Raw genomic sequence first — 12,732 nt, 5'->3', positions numbered from 1 at the left:
CAAATAAACACAGCGAGTGGAGGTGAAAAAGATGAAAAAAAGTTGTGCATAAGCGAGCTATGACCGATTGCTCATGATGATCAACTGAAGACTTTAATTGAAAATAACCAGCGAAAGATGATGTGAAGAATTCGAGATACTCAATTTACCACTTACAATTTTTATCAAGCATTTGCATAAGCTGGAATTGTTTTAATGACTAAGTGTCACATGATTTGTCTGATAAAAGTTTAATTAAATGCATTTTTTTGCAATTTGATACTTAAATGCAACAAAGACAATTTATTTTTGGAATGATTCATGACATATAATTAAAAATGGATTGCCTATAACAACGCAATATGCAAACAGTCCTAGGAAAAGCATTTAAAAAGCCTGTTAGCTACTTCAAAGCCTGAGCTTCATCTGGAAAAGATTATGTTGTGTATTTGGTTTGACTGGAAGAGTGTCGTGCATACAAGCTGCTTACAAAGGGTGTATAGCTAAATTCAGCACAAGTGTCACAAGTTCTGTGTTGTCCAATTGGACAAATAGAAGTTATTGTAGAAAAACATCTATAACTATATTTTAAATATAATTATTTACAATTATTTGATATAAATGTGAATAATTATATGAAATTATTTAAATATAATCATATATAAAATATTTCTGGATTAAGTTAATTAGATTTATTAGAATTTTCTATACCACACTACTTTTTCTTTATATTTGTTTCATATTTTTGTCATTAAATGTTACTTATATTAAATAAAAGTTTAAAATGTTAATAAGTACAATTTTGGATATTTCTATGTATTTAGTCATTTTCCCGTGCAGTTTCTAAATAAAACTTTCATTTCTTAAGTAAAAATATTAAATGTATACATATATAAGTTAGCAGAATTCATAGATTTATATAACTTTAAGTAAGAACTCATAACTGTGGATTTCAAAATTTATTGACTCAAAAATCTATTAAAAAAATAATTAATGTTAGAAAGAAATATTGGATTACAAGGTATAATAAGACTTTTGATAAACAATGTAAAAATAACTTATTTTTTAATTATTAAATTATAGATGTAATAAATAATTTAAACATAAAATAAAGAATGTTGTTTTGTGTAATATGATTATTAAAAAACATTTTTCCAAAACTTTGAATCAAAATACAAAATGTCGTACTGCATCTCGCTTTCCAATGTATGCTTTTATTACAAGTAAATATTTAATAAGTAAAAAGTGACTTTTAACTATAATATAAATAATATTTTTTTATATTAAACCTGTTTTAAATTATTAATTGATAATGAAAAGAAACACCATTATATTCGCTTGAACTATTCATTGATCACACCGTTACTGGTCTTGTTTCATCAATGATATAATCTCCACTGTTTAATCGTTGTTAGAATTCATATTTCTAACAAAATTCTTGAAACGTGGTACTTTGCCCGGTCATAAATGTTGCAACAACTAGGAAGAACACTTGCTATTGTGGTCTCGTCGAAGTTTTTATTCGATGAAACGGTATAGTGTATAAAATATAAGCGAATTCGTAAAATGTGCATTTAAAGTTCACCGACATATACAACTGTATTTTTTTATATGATTTTATATTCTTCTTCTTTTTGCTATTAAAGAGCTCGCAGATAAATTGTTACAATTGCGTATAAGATAAAAACTTTTGCAGGCACATAATAAAGAGACAAAGTAAGCGCGAGTAAAATCGTTGAATATTTCACATAGATGGTGCACATTTGTAGATATTGTTTGCGCTGCTAAAAAAAATTTATCAGAAAGGAAAGAGTTGCCATTTTCACTGAACATTTTGACGGTGCATTATTAATGAATCTATAGCTGCAGGCTATCGTCTCCATCAGTCAGTCGAGGCTTAGACACAGAACGGGAAGGATGGAATTCTTTACAATAATTTTAAGTAACAATTTGTCGATGAGAATTCAAATGAGTGTTGAAGATATACGTGCATGTGCGTGACTTAAATAGAAAAAATTTAAGGACGTATTTTATTTTATGCACATATCGTATTATTTATTCTTGCTTAATGTTTGAACAACATGGTTAAATAATGCATTATCTATGTCATACGTGAAGCGAAATGCGCTTTAAAACATTGAAATTAGCATGCAATTAAAACGTAGAATTAAAAAAACTACTGGACGTAGACTGGTTACACTTTGGTTTTTTAAATACCAGCAGCAATACAAGCAGCAATACGTGCTTGTATTGCTGCTGGTATTTAAGAAATTAAAGTGTAACCACATGGATTTATATATTTTAAATGTAAATGTGAATTGGGATTGTAATACGACAACATTGCTGTCGATTTCTCTAGCAAATCTTTTTTATATTTGTATACAGCAAGTATACAATGAAAGTACAAACATTTTTTATCACAGATAATAACGTGTTACAAATCAACTCAGTATTTGTCTTTACTTTTTGTTATAGAGATATGATAAACATCTACTGTTTTTTACAATTATTTAACGAATTACTAGTACGTGAGCTGGATTTGGTGTTTTCGAAATTGATGTTACTCCTGGTTATTGTACAGTTATTCTACAGGTAATCCACAGAATTATTTTAGTCACTCATAATCGGAAATATAAACTTGTTCACATGAATTTTTACGCTATCAACCTTAATGGTAGAGAGGCAAAAATTTAAGAAATTAATAATTGTACTTCGAAATTAGAATGAAAGTGTGGTAGTAGTTTTGGCAGTATTGAAAAATTTAATCCTTTTTGATATTGTATTGCATTAATTTACGTTAAAATTTACATAAATGAAAAACTAAAATAAAGTAAATTTTAAAGTGCTCTGTTTATATTAAATTACAATGTAATGTTTAATATTTGATTACTACATAATAAAATAATTAATACAATAAATCATCAAAATTAAATGTAATAATATATTTTTAAATTAAGTTTATGCAACATAATTAAAGAATATGACCATTTATTTAGAAATTGACTTTTTAGAATTTTTTTATTTACATAAATAAATATTTCTCTTAGATGAAAGTTTGAAAGTTCCCCCCTAAAGTGATTAGAAGTCAATAAAATAAAAACGGAAAGGTACGAACCAAGTCAAATGTATGTGCTGTAGTAACAATTACATCTTGAAATGTAGATATTATTTTATATTTATTATTTTATTTTTTAACTAATAAAAAGATAAATATCAAAATCCAAACTAAACTTTCTCGTATTTAACCTAACATATAATCGCTGTATTGAAAAGATTCACGTAAATTCTCTAGGAGTAAAAAATTAAAAATGAAAAGTGAAGAGTAAAACGTAAAAAGTTTTATATGAAATTACATGATTGACCTCCTGTTAATGTTATAACAATATATTGGCAGCCGTAATCGAGCAAGATTTTCAGTTTTGTTTAATTTTTATTACTAGTCTGCCGTCAGACGGTCGCGCTCGCAAATTTTATTCGATTTTAATCTATTGATATAACATGTTAGTAAACTTTGCTGACGGGTTGTAAGGAAACTAAACGAACAGATGCGGTGAAAATCTTATTATAAAATTAATGCATAGGCTATTTATGTAAACCATTTATTATTAATATTACGTTATAATACCATATATTATACAAGAGACGTACCAATTCATTTTGTAACTTTTTAACATTAATTTCGAATGGCAAGTAACATAGATAGATAACCCGCCGACGTTTTTATTAACTGAAATGTTTAATCTTTTAGCAATAAAATACTGACGGTTTCAAAAAAATATATTAAGAATTATAATATGTACAATCTCAAAAAAGAGTTTTTATGTCATAATTTTGGTATAATATAATGTCATATTTTACATGCATCACAAAACTCACGCTGCAGAATGTAGACATTGTCATTGGAAACATTTTTCCCGCTGTGATATTGAGTGGTTTCTTTGCACAGACCATAATTACTGCCAAGTTTCTTGTTGCTTTTGGCTCTAGAGTATACCATACACATTCATACGTAGCGCTATGTACCTCTTCACACTAAAAAAATACATTTTATATTAAATAATTGTTAAAAAATGATTAAATCAGTCTAATGAACACAAAATAAAATAAATTATATTATTGTATTATACAAAAATGATAAACATTTGATTTATTTAGAATTGATTGTGTTGACACATGCACATACCCACGCACGCATACGCACACATTTCTAAAAAATACAGTTTAAAAAATTTATAATATAAGCTGAGATTTTTAATATTTGTTTTCTCCAACGTGGTTCAAAATTTGAATCAATCCTTCTCAAAATATTTTATCATTTTTAGTTCACGAGAACTGTTGGTTGAATGACAATGTGCTATCGGTTTAACGCTAAATATGATCTCGTTTTTAGGTCATAAATAAAAACTTTTTCAGAAAAATAAGTAGTTGCATACAAATATATTCGAATAGTAATGACGTACTTATTTTTACGTGATATAAACGTACTGTGTTTAAATTTGAGATGTAAAAACGAATATTCAACTATATTCAACTATATTCAACTATACTAAAAAAAAATTAAATATTTGGCTAATGTAACTAAAAATAATTTTACTTTTCTAAATATTTAGTAATTTTTACCAGATTTGTTAATATTTACTAAACATTTAGATATACAAAATTATTTTTGGTTATATTGACAAAATATTTAATTGATATTATTTTATTATACATTTGGTAGTTATAACTAAATTTTTTTTCAGTGTATGAGTACAAAAACTCGTTTATCAATCAAATTGCACATTTTGCAACCTCATCATTCAGAAAAGATTATAATAATTATTATATAGTGAAAGATAAAAAAAGGTAAAAAAGATAAAGAAGACATTGCATTAGAAACTTTTGATACAAATTTGATGCAAGTCGTAAATACTTTAATATTACATATCACTTATTTCTCGTTTGACAAACACGTAGGGGATGACGGAGCAAGAGAAAGTTGGGGAGGTAAGACAGAGGGGTTCCCCTATATCGCGTGATTCGAATTCACGAGCGAGCCAACGCGTTAGTTGCAGCTGTTCGGTTATTGACAGTTATCCACGCGCCAGCAATGTTGGCAGTTGCAATATTAAGCTGGACTATGTATTTTTTTGCAATTTTCTTATGACTTTATCTCACTTTTTCATTTGTGACATTTGTATTAAATTATAGTAATTTTCTTTTGAATATATGTGCTTTACAGACAACATTTAATAGCTTGCAAGATAAAATGTTATTTTCTACTTTTGTAAAGAGTGTTTGGACTATCATTTCGATCACACGAGAAGGGCAAGAGTTGGGAATAAGAAAATAGTGTAACAACATGCAACAAGATTGTGAATCCATGTAACAATTAATCACAATCAACACAGAGCCAATTCTTCTCTTTGGACAGTCAATTAGCATGTGCACAATTGAGTTGTGTTCCAGAAGTCTTACGCCTGGTAACATTATTAAAAACTATGTTGCTGCGTAATCTGCAGAATGAGGCCAGGTAAAGTATATATTAATAAAAGAATCATTAATTTATTATGGTTTAATACTGTGTTATAAAATTATAAGATATTTGTTATAATTTGTGTTTTTAATTGGACACAATTTACTCACAAAATACTACATTTACTGAACACAGAATTCTGAATTAAACCGCCCGTTTGAAGAAAACGGGCAAGTTGAAAATAAATGATACATTATGTTAATTTAAACAAGTACACATATAAGTATAATACAGCCAAAAATTATTATTAAAATTTATTAAGTATTAAACATATACATACAGTTTATAAAAAGCAAATTAAATGACTAAAAATGTAAATGTTACAATTATTACAAATGTTTATGTTTAATGCAATTAAACAAACGTTTTTTTAAAATATTTTATTAAATGTTTTTTTTTATTTATATGCTAGAAAAATTATACAACAATTTTTAAATAATAATTTTTTGACATATACAGTGAAAATTATAAAAATATTTTATTATTCTATATAAACAGATAATTCGCGCCGTGTTGTTAATATTATTACAAAAACTATTATTATACTTACTTTGTTCACGAGATGTTCGCCTACCGCACAATAAAGACAAGTGTGCATTAAAAGTGTTCCACTCGCCAAAAAGTACCAAGACATTTGTGCGAATGATAATTGAGTATCTTGATTAACAGCCTAAACGTAACTTAGATACATTATGTTTTAAAATGTACTATAATATTTTATTATTTCTAAATTACATAAAAAACACGATATGTATGCTAATTGATAACAGCAAAAGATGATCATCTTAATAAGATGTTAGCTTTAATAAAATAAGTTATATAAAAAAGTAAATTATTATTTATACTTACAGTAAGTACTAGAAATCCAAAAAGACTGAATAGTACGCAAAAAAAACCTATCATGGCAAGCAGCAATAAATTGAATGTGTCATCAATGATTTTTACAGATCTGCAACTTAGATGTGATATAAAATAGAAAATACACTTACTACAAGAAATTCTAGAAATTCTACATTTGGAATTTATTTTGTATGAAAGTTGAATGCTAAAATATGAAACAAAAGTTGCTTTTGTGAGAACCTGATCAAGCAAATGTGGTCTTTAACGTTGTATTTTAAAACCGCTTTGAAATCGGAATCGTTTCCCAGATGCAATAATCGCAGATGCAGATTCTCCATTTGACCACATACATGTAAGATCAGTAGTCCAAGGAAGTTGTCGACCCCAACATAAGTAATAGCGCATGTAACTAACCCGATTGTTTGTGCCAAATATGTCAGTTCGTATTTTGGGCTGCTAGTTACATCGTACCAATAGTGCGCAGGAACCGGTAAAGATCTTTCATGATTAGTAAGATTGTTTACATGCCAAATGTATTCTTTAAAAATTATAGAGCCAGGTCTACTAAACGTTGCCGAAATTGTAATAAATAATCCGATTTGTAAGATTAAGCGAGTGATCTTAGCTTTTTTTACCATTACATTTCGCTCTTCATCCATTTTCACTCGCGTCCAGTCTTTTATAATTTTGTTAATCAATAGTAATAAAGCTGAAAAAATAATATGTTATTAAATATATATAAAATTAATTATGTATTAAAAAGACACTATTTTTTTGTATCAGCTTGATGTTCTTTTAATCCAATTAGTAATTAATTTTTGATTAAATTATACACATATATATTTTAATTAAAAATTTATATTTTAAAAAGTGAGAATATTTTGTTTAATAATAAAGTAAAAATAAATGTACAAGGTTTAATGAATTTGTTAATTAATGAAGTACCTCCTTTCTTGTACCACATAATGTAGACTTTAAGTATTGTTACTAAAAAGGTCAATGTGAATTGTAAATTATCTATAATTTGGATCATATCACCCCATACATTAATCAATTGAGCTAAACCCGGTATAATTAATATGTAAATTATGGCTGTAGCATTAAACAGCTTTCGAAACTTCGAAAAGAATTCTTTATACTGATCTTTGTTTTGTTGCGGCCACAAACCGACAATTTCCAATATACAGCGATGCAGACCAATCGCCCATTCTAAATCTGCGTAATCAGCCAGTAAAAAATTTGTCATATACATAAATATATTTAATTACATAAAATTATATAAAAATATATAAATATATATAATCTATTATATAACTGTACATAAATTTTTTTATAGGAAAGGTGTGACAAGAAAGTAAAGAGAGGTAAGACGGGGTATCATCTGTATCACCCATTTTGGATGCAGAAATCACAATGGAGCATGTGTGTCAGTTGCGGTTGATCGGTCATTGAAAGTGACCGACAACTCAGCGAAGTAGACAACTTTAGTTATTGAGATAGTTCATAATTTTTGCTATTTTTTTATGTCTACTGAAAATATAACAACGGGGAAACAGACAATGGAGAAGAAAGAAAAGTACAAAATAAAATTATAAAAGAACCAAAAAAACGTATAAGAAAAAATTAAGTTAACAGAGCACAGGTATACTCGCGATGATACACTATATGGAAAAGGGCGGGGAGTGGGGGTTAAGAGGACAAATTGTTAATTTTTTCAAGTTAATAATAAATAACAAACTAATGTTTAAATTATTAGAGACTTCCAATGGTAACAGATATTCTGTGATGGTTTGATTTCAATCTGTTCATGAAAATCTATAATATATTCAAAAATGTGTTTTTGGAGCACCTATTGGAACTTTTTAGTGTTTGTTCCTAAGGAATAACATAATTATAATAAATATTTTTATTTTTTCTACAAAATTGCAATATTGTATAGCTAAAAACGTACACATTAATATATTTATATTTTTCAATTTTTATATTGCAATATTTTATATTTCATAAACAAATAAACACGGCAAATAAGGGTAAGATGACAAAAGTTGTGCATAGGCAAGGTAATGCATTTGTGTATTAGTTTTTTTGGTTTTAACCGTATTCTGACGATATATAACGTAATTTTAATCGCAATATGTATCGTAGTGTATATCACAATTGTATTAATTTTATTTTTGCAGATTATATAAATATTTTTTGTTTTATTTAAATTTTTCTTCAAATACGTTCTAATATCAAAATAGTATAAGATTATTATATTGTAATAAATCAATTTTATTCATAAAAGTATATTTTTAACTGTATAAGTTTGACTGTTTTTCACTTTATTTGGTATTAAAAGTCATCTTTCCCGCATATGGGGGCAAGATAACGAAATTGACATATCCTAAAATAACATAAATTTTAAAAAATTTTAGTTTGTTTAACAACTTTTAATTTTTACAAATAATGAACAAAGTTTTAGTGAATATAACAAAAATAGATTGTTATTTTTACATTACCATAGAAATTAGCAAATATCGACAAACCTTAAGGTCGTCATTTTATCCCCCTCGCTCCTACATATTAACTCAGACGTTAGGCAAGATGTGGAAAAATGTGTCTCTTTGGTTTTCATTAAAGTTTATAATATTTTAAAATTATAATTTAATAATAAATATATTGAAAGACAAATGTCCAAAGACTATTTTAAAAATAGGAATGACTCGTTAATTATAGAAACCTAGCTTTTATTCATTCTCCAAACTTTATTCTCAAAACTGCCCTGTCTTACCCCACCTTTCTTTTTATATTTATGTATAAATACATATATAATGATCTATATACACTCATAAACGATTATATAAGACTTTTAAAGCCTTGTGTTCATGATGTTAGAAATCGGTTTGAAATCTCGGACACACATTGATCAATTACGTTGGCCGAACAGTTATTTGAATTGTTTGAATGTGATTAATCAATTCACTTTCTGTCCAAGATTTTGAATCAATTTTTAGCATTGCACAGTGGACCACAAAATTTGTAAAATTGACCAAAAATTAAATTTAAAATATACTTCAAAGAATGTTTTAATGTCATGAGTATATCTCAAAGAAATCAGTGGTTCGTGTCACTTTGCGTGACGCGTGTCGACGTCAACATATTCACGTCGCAATGTAAAAATTTGCACATGACCCTTCTTGGCGAGTCTCTCCCCTAGTGATTCTCTAAGGAGACCGACATCGCGCTAGTGGGTGGAGGTAGAGCAGAAGTGTATGTCAGTCAACAACTGGAGAGGAATAGCGAGAAACAGTGATGGTTGGAGGGACATAGTGTCAGGCTAAAGCTCACCTCGAGCTGTGATGTCATTGAATGATGATGATGATGATGATTAAATTACTCTGCGATTTAGCTAAAATACGTTTTGGGTCTTTAACTGCTAAACGATGTATGATAGAGCAAATCAAAGTGCACTCATAGATCCTTTCACCTTGTTTATCCAATTATACCATACCACCCTTATACTAAATCATCTTTTTTTCTATTAAAGTAATTAAAAAGTAATTTATAATGAGTTAAACTAAAAAGTAATTTATAATGAGTTAAACTGAAAAATTTACTGATCGCGAAATATGGACCTATACTGAGCAACTGCAATGTGTTACCTAAAACTGATGATATTTAGGAAGCTATTACCTATACCTACATATATTGGGGAAATTAATTGTGCAAAAATCTAATGTAGATGTTAAATAGATAAATTATGTAAAAGTTGCAATAAGGACACAAGAAAGTAGACGTAAACAAAAGTGGAAGTCTGTTGAAAAGATAAAACATAAGTTAGAATCCAAGTACGTATCATCGTTAGATTCAAGAATTTGTGTTCTAGATTTGATCTTGCAGCAATATGATGCGCAATGACGTACACTACCTTTAAAAAAAGGTTGTCCATGTCTGCTTTTTGATAAAATGTTCAGTCGATCGCAACGGCGAATAATAGCAGAAATTTCTGCTCGATATCAGCATGATCTGAACAGACTTCTGATGGCTTATTGTCACGCAGCGCAACAGTCTGGGCAAACTGATTTGTTTGCAGTTAATCCACTGCACGAATGAATAAAATTTATGAAGTGCAATAGTCTGCATATATCATATAGAGTATAGACTCCACGTTTAAACGTGGCAAATAAGAAGTGCTAATTATAAAGAATACTTTGGTAAACAAAAATACGAAATACAAAAAATTTTTTGAAATAAATTGAATCTTAAAGTCAATAACGTAAAGGTAGACATCAACAAAATCAATAACAATGATAACACAGTGCATCAAGCATTTAAAAACCTAGAAATATTGTCTGAATATCTAAGAATTGATTTTAAAATATAAAAATTTTTAATTCATCCTGATTGTTTTGTCATGTCAACTTTCTATTAATCCTGATCAATTTGATTAAATTTAATAAAAATTAGACGATTATTATAGAATTTGTCATTTTAGATCCATTATTTTGAATTATGAAATTCTGACATCAGATTCGGAATCAGCAATCTCGTACATAACCATAATTTTTCATAATTTTATCAAAATTTTGAGGTGAATAGATTTGTAATCAATTATTAGATTTTTCTGGCCCACCGTACATTTTGAAGACAAAGCTTTATAGGTTTGAAAAAAAAGTAATAAGTAAGTAAGGAAAGGATGTGAGTCATATTTTTTTAAAAAACTTTAGTGTTTTAGAAAAAAACATTAATTTAAATGGCCTAAACGTATGCTTTTGTGATAATGAGCCTCATTTAATGTGTATAAATCAAATATAGAAGTATTTGTATTTGTTTAATAGAGCAAAATAGAGCAAAATAAATTGTTTTTTAGCTTGATGTTATTTTATTTTTGAAAAGAGAAAAATGCAATACAAATAAAAGAAAAAAATGTAAAATTATATTTGATATAATTGTTAATAATTATATGTAATTATTTATATATAATTATATATAAAATATTTCTGAATTAGGTTAATTAAATTTATTAGAATTTTCTGTCTCACACTATTTTTTCTTCATATTTTTTTATATTTTTGTCATTAAATGTTACTTATATTAAATAAAAGTTTAAAATATTAATAAAGTACAATTGATAAGTACAATTTTGAAAATTTCTTCATATTTAACAATTCTCTCGTGCAGTTTCTAAATAGAAATTTTATTTCTTAAATTAAAGTATTAAATGTATACATATAAAAATTAGCAGAATTCATAGATTTATATAACTTTAAGTAAGAATTAATGACTGTAGAGAATTAATGACTTGTTTCAAAATCTATTAACTCGAGATTCTATTAAAAAAATAATTAATGTTAGAAAAAAGTATTGAATTGTAAAATAGAATAGGATTTTTGACAATATGAATAAATTTTCACAATGTAAAAATAATTTATTTTTTAATTATTAAATTATAGATTTAATAATTAATTTAAACATAAAATAAAAAATGTTATCTGTAATATGATTATTAAAAAATATTTTTCCGAAACTTTGAGTCAAAATACAAAATGTCTTATTGCATCTCGCTTTCCAATGTATGCCTTTATTACAAGTAAATATTTAATAAGTAAAAAGTGATTTTTAATTATGATATAAAAAACTATTATTTTATATTAAATTTGTTTTAAATTATTAATTAAATTTATATTATTTATATTATTAAATATTATTTAAAATATTAATTAATGAAAAGAAACACCATTATATTCGCTTGAACTATTCATTGATCAAACCGTTACTAGTCTTGTTTCATCAATGATATTATCTCTACTGTTTAAACGTTGCTAGAATTCATATTTCTAACAAAATTCTTGAATCATGATTCTTTGCGTGGTCATAAATGTTGCAACAACTTGCAACTGGAAGAATACTTGCTATTGTCGTCTCGTCGAAGTTTTCATTCGGTGGAACGGTATAATGTATGAATTATAATAGGATATTCGTGAAACGTGCCTTTGAAGTTCACCGACATGTATTTTTTTATATGGTTTTATATTCTTCTTTTTTTTTGCTATTAAAGAGCTTGCAAATGAATTGTTACAATTGCGTATAAGATAAAAACTTTTTCAAGCACATAATAAAGAGACAAAGCAAGTGAAATCATTGAATATTTCACATAGAAAGTACACATTTGTAGATATTTTTTGCGCTGCTAAAAAAAATTTATCGCAGAGAGGAAAGAGTTGCCATTTTCACTGAACATTTCGCAGTGCATTATTAATGAATCTATAGCTGCAGGCTATCGTCTTCATCAGTCGAGGCATAGCCACAGAACGGGAAGGATGAAATTCTTTACGTTAATTTAAAGTAACAATTTGTCGATGAGAATCCAAGTGAGTGCTAAAGACATACGTGCGCGTGTTTATGATTTTAATAAA

General features: G+C 27.1%; 2 protein-coding genes across 13 annotated transcripts in view; one reads left to right on the top strand and one right to left on the bottom strand.

Moving 5' to 3' along the window:
* Positions 1-1,489: 1,489 nt before the first annotated feature.
* Positions 1,490-12,732, top strand: part of LOC120359273 — a 61,197-nt gene continuing 49,954 nt past the window's right edge. For 7 of the 9 annotated variants that reach the window (XR_005576073.1, XR_005576071.1, XR_005576075.1 and 4 more), the window contains exon 1: positions 4,019-5,491. The gene's annotated coding sequence lies outside the window, so the exon portion shown is untranslated. Of the gene's footprint in view, positions 1,973-2,454; positions 2,572-4,018; positions 5,492-12,732 lie in introns of those variants that run through there. The other 2 variants (XR_005576078.1, XR_005576077.1) reach the window with 2 other exon arrangements.
* Positions 3,563-12,673, bottom strand: LOC120359268 (odorant receptor 43a-like). 4 transcript variants are annotated; one of them, XM_039456152.1, is made up of 6 exons: positions 7,280-9,518; positions 6,575-7,043; positions 6,344-6,449; positions 6,045-6,164; positions 3,856-4,011; positions 3,563-3,706 (listed from the first exon to the last, which is right to left on the bottom strand). In XM_039456152.1, exons 1-6 carry the CDS (start codon positions 7,584-7,586, stop codon positions 3,653-3,655), a joined length of 1,212 nt encoding a protein of 403 aa, XP_039312086.1. In that variant the 5' UTR covers positions 7,587-9,518; the 3' UTR covers positions 3,563-3,652. The 4 variants fall into 4 exon arrangements, with proteins under 4 accessions (XP_039312086.1, XP_039312085.1, XP_039312083.1 ...); XM_039456151.1 differs by adding an exon at positions 12,054-12,673 and having other exon boundaries at positions 3,568-4,011; positions 7,280-7,549; XM_039456149.1 differs by having other exon boundaries at positions 3,568-4,011.

Source organism: Solenopsis invicta, chromosome 12 (assembly GCF_016802725.1).
Source record: "Solenopsis invicta isolate M01_SB chromosome 12, UNIL_Sinv_3.0, whole genome shotgun sequence".
Classification (NCBI taxonomy): Eukaryota; Metazoa; Arthropoda; class Insecta; order Hymenoptera; family Formicidae; genus Solenopsis; species Solenopsis invicta.
This window is presented reverse-complemented; position numbering and strand designations above follow the sequence as displayed.

Bases quoted from the DNA above. Each gene is read 5' to 3' on its own strand.
- LOC120359268 (XM_039456149.1), bottom strand. From the start codon at position 7,586: ATGTATATGACAAATTTTTTACTGGCTGATTACGCAGATTTAGAATGG. The intron at 7,044-7,279 runs GTACTTCATTAA...TTATTTTTTCAG, and splicing joins TATGTGGTACAAGAAAGGAG to CTTTATTACTATTGATTAAC. The intron at 6,165-6,343 runs GTAAGTATAAAT...AGTTACGTTTAG, and splicing joins TTGGATTTCTAGTACTTACT to GCTGTTAATCAAGATACTCA.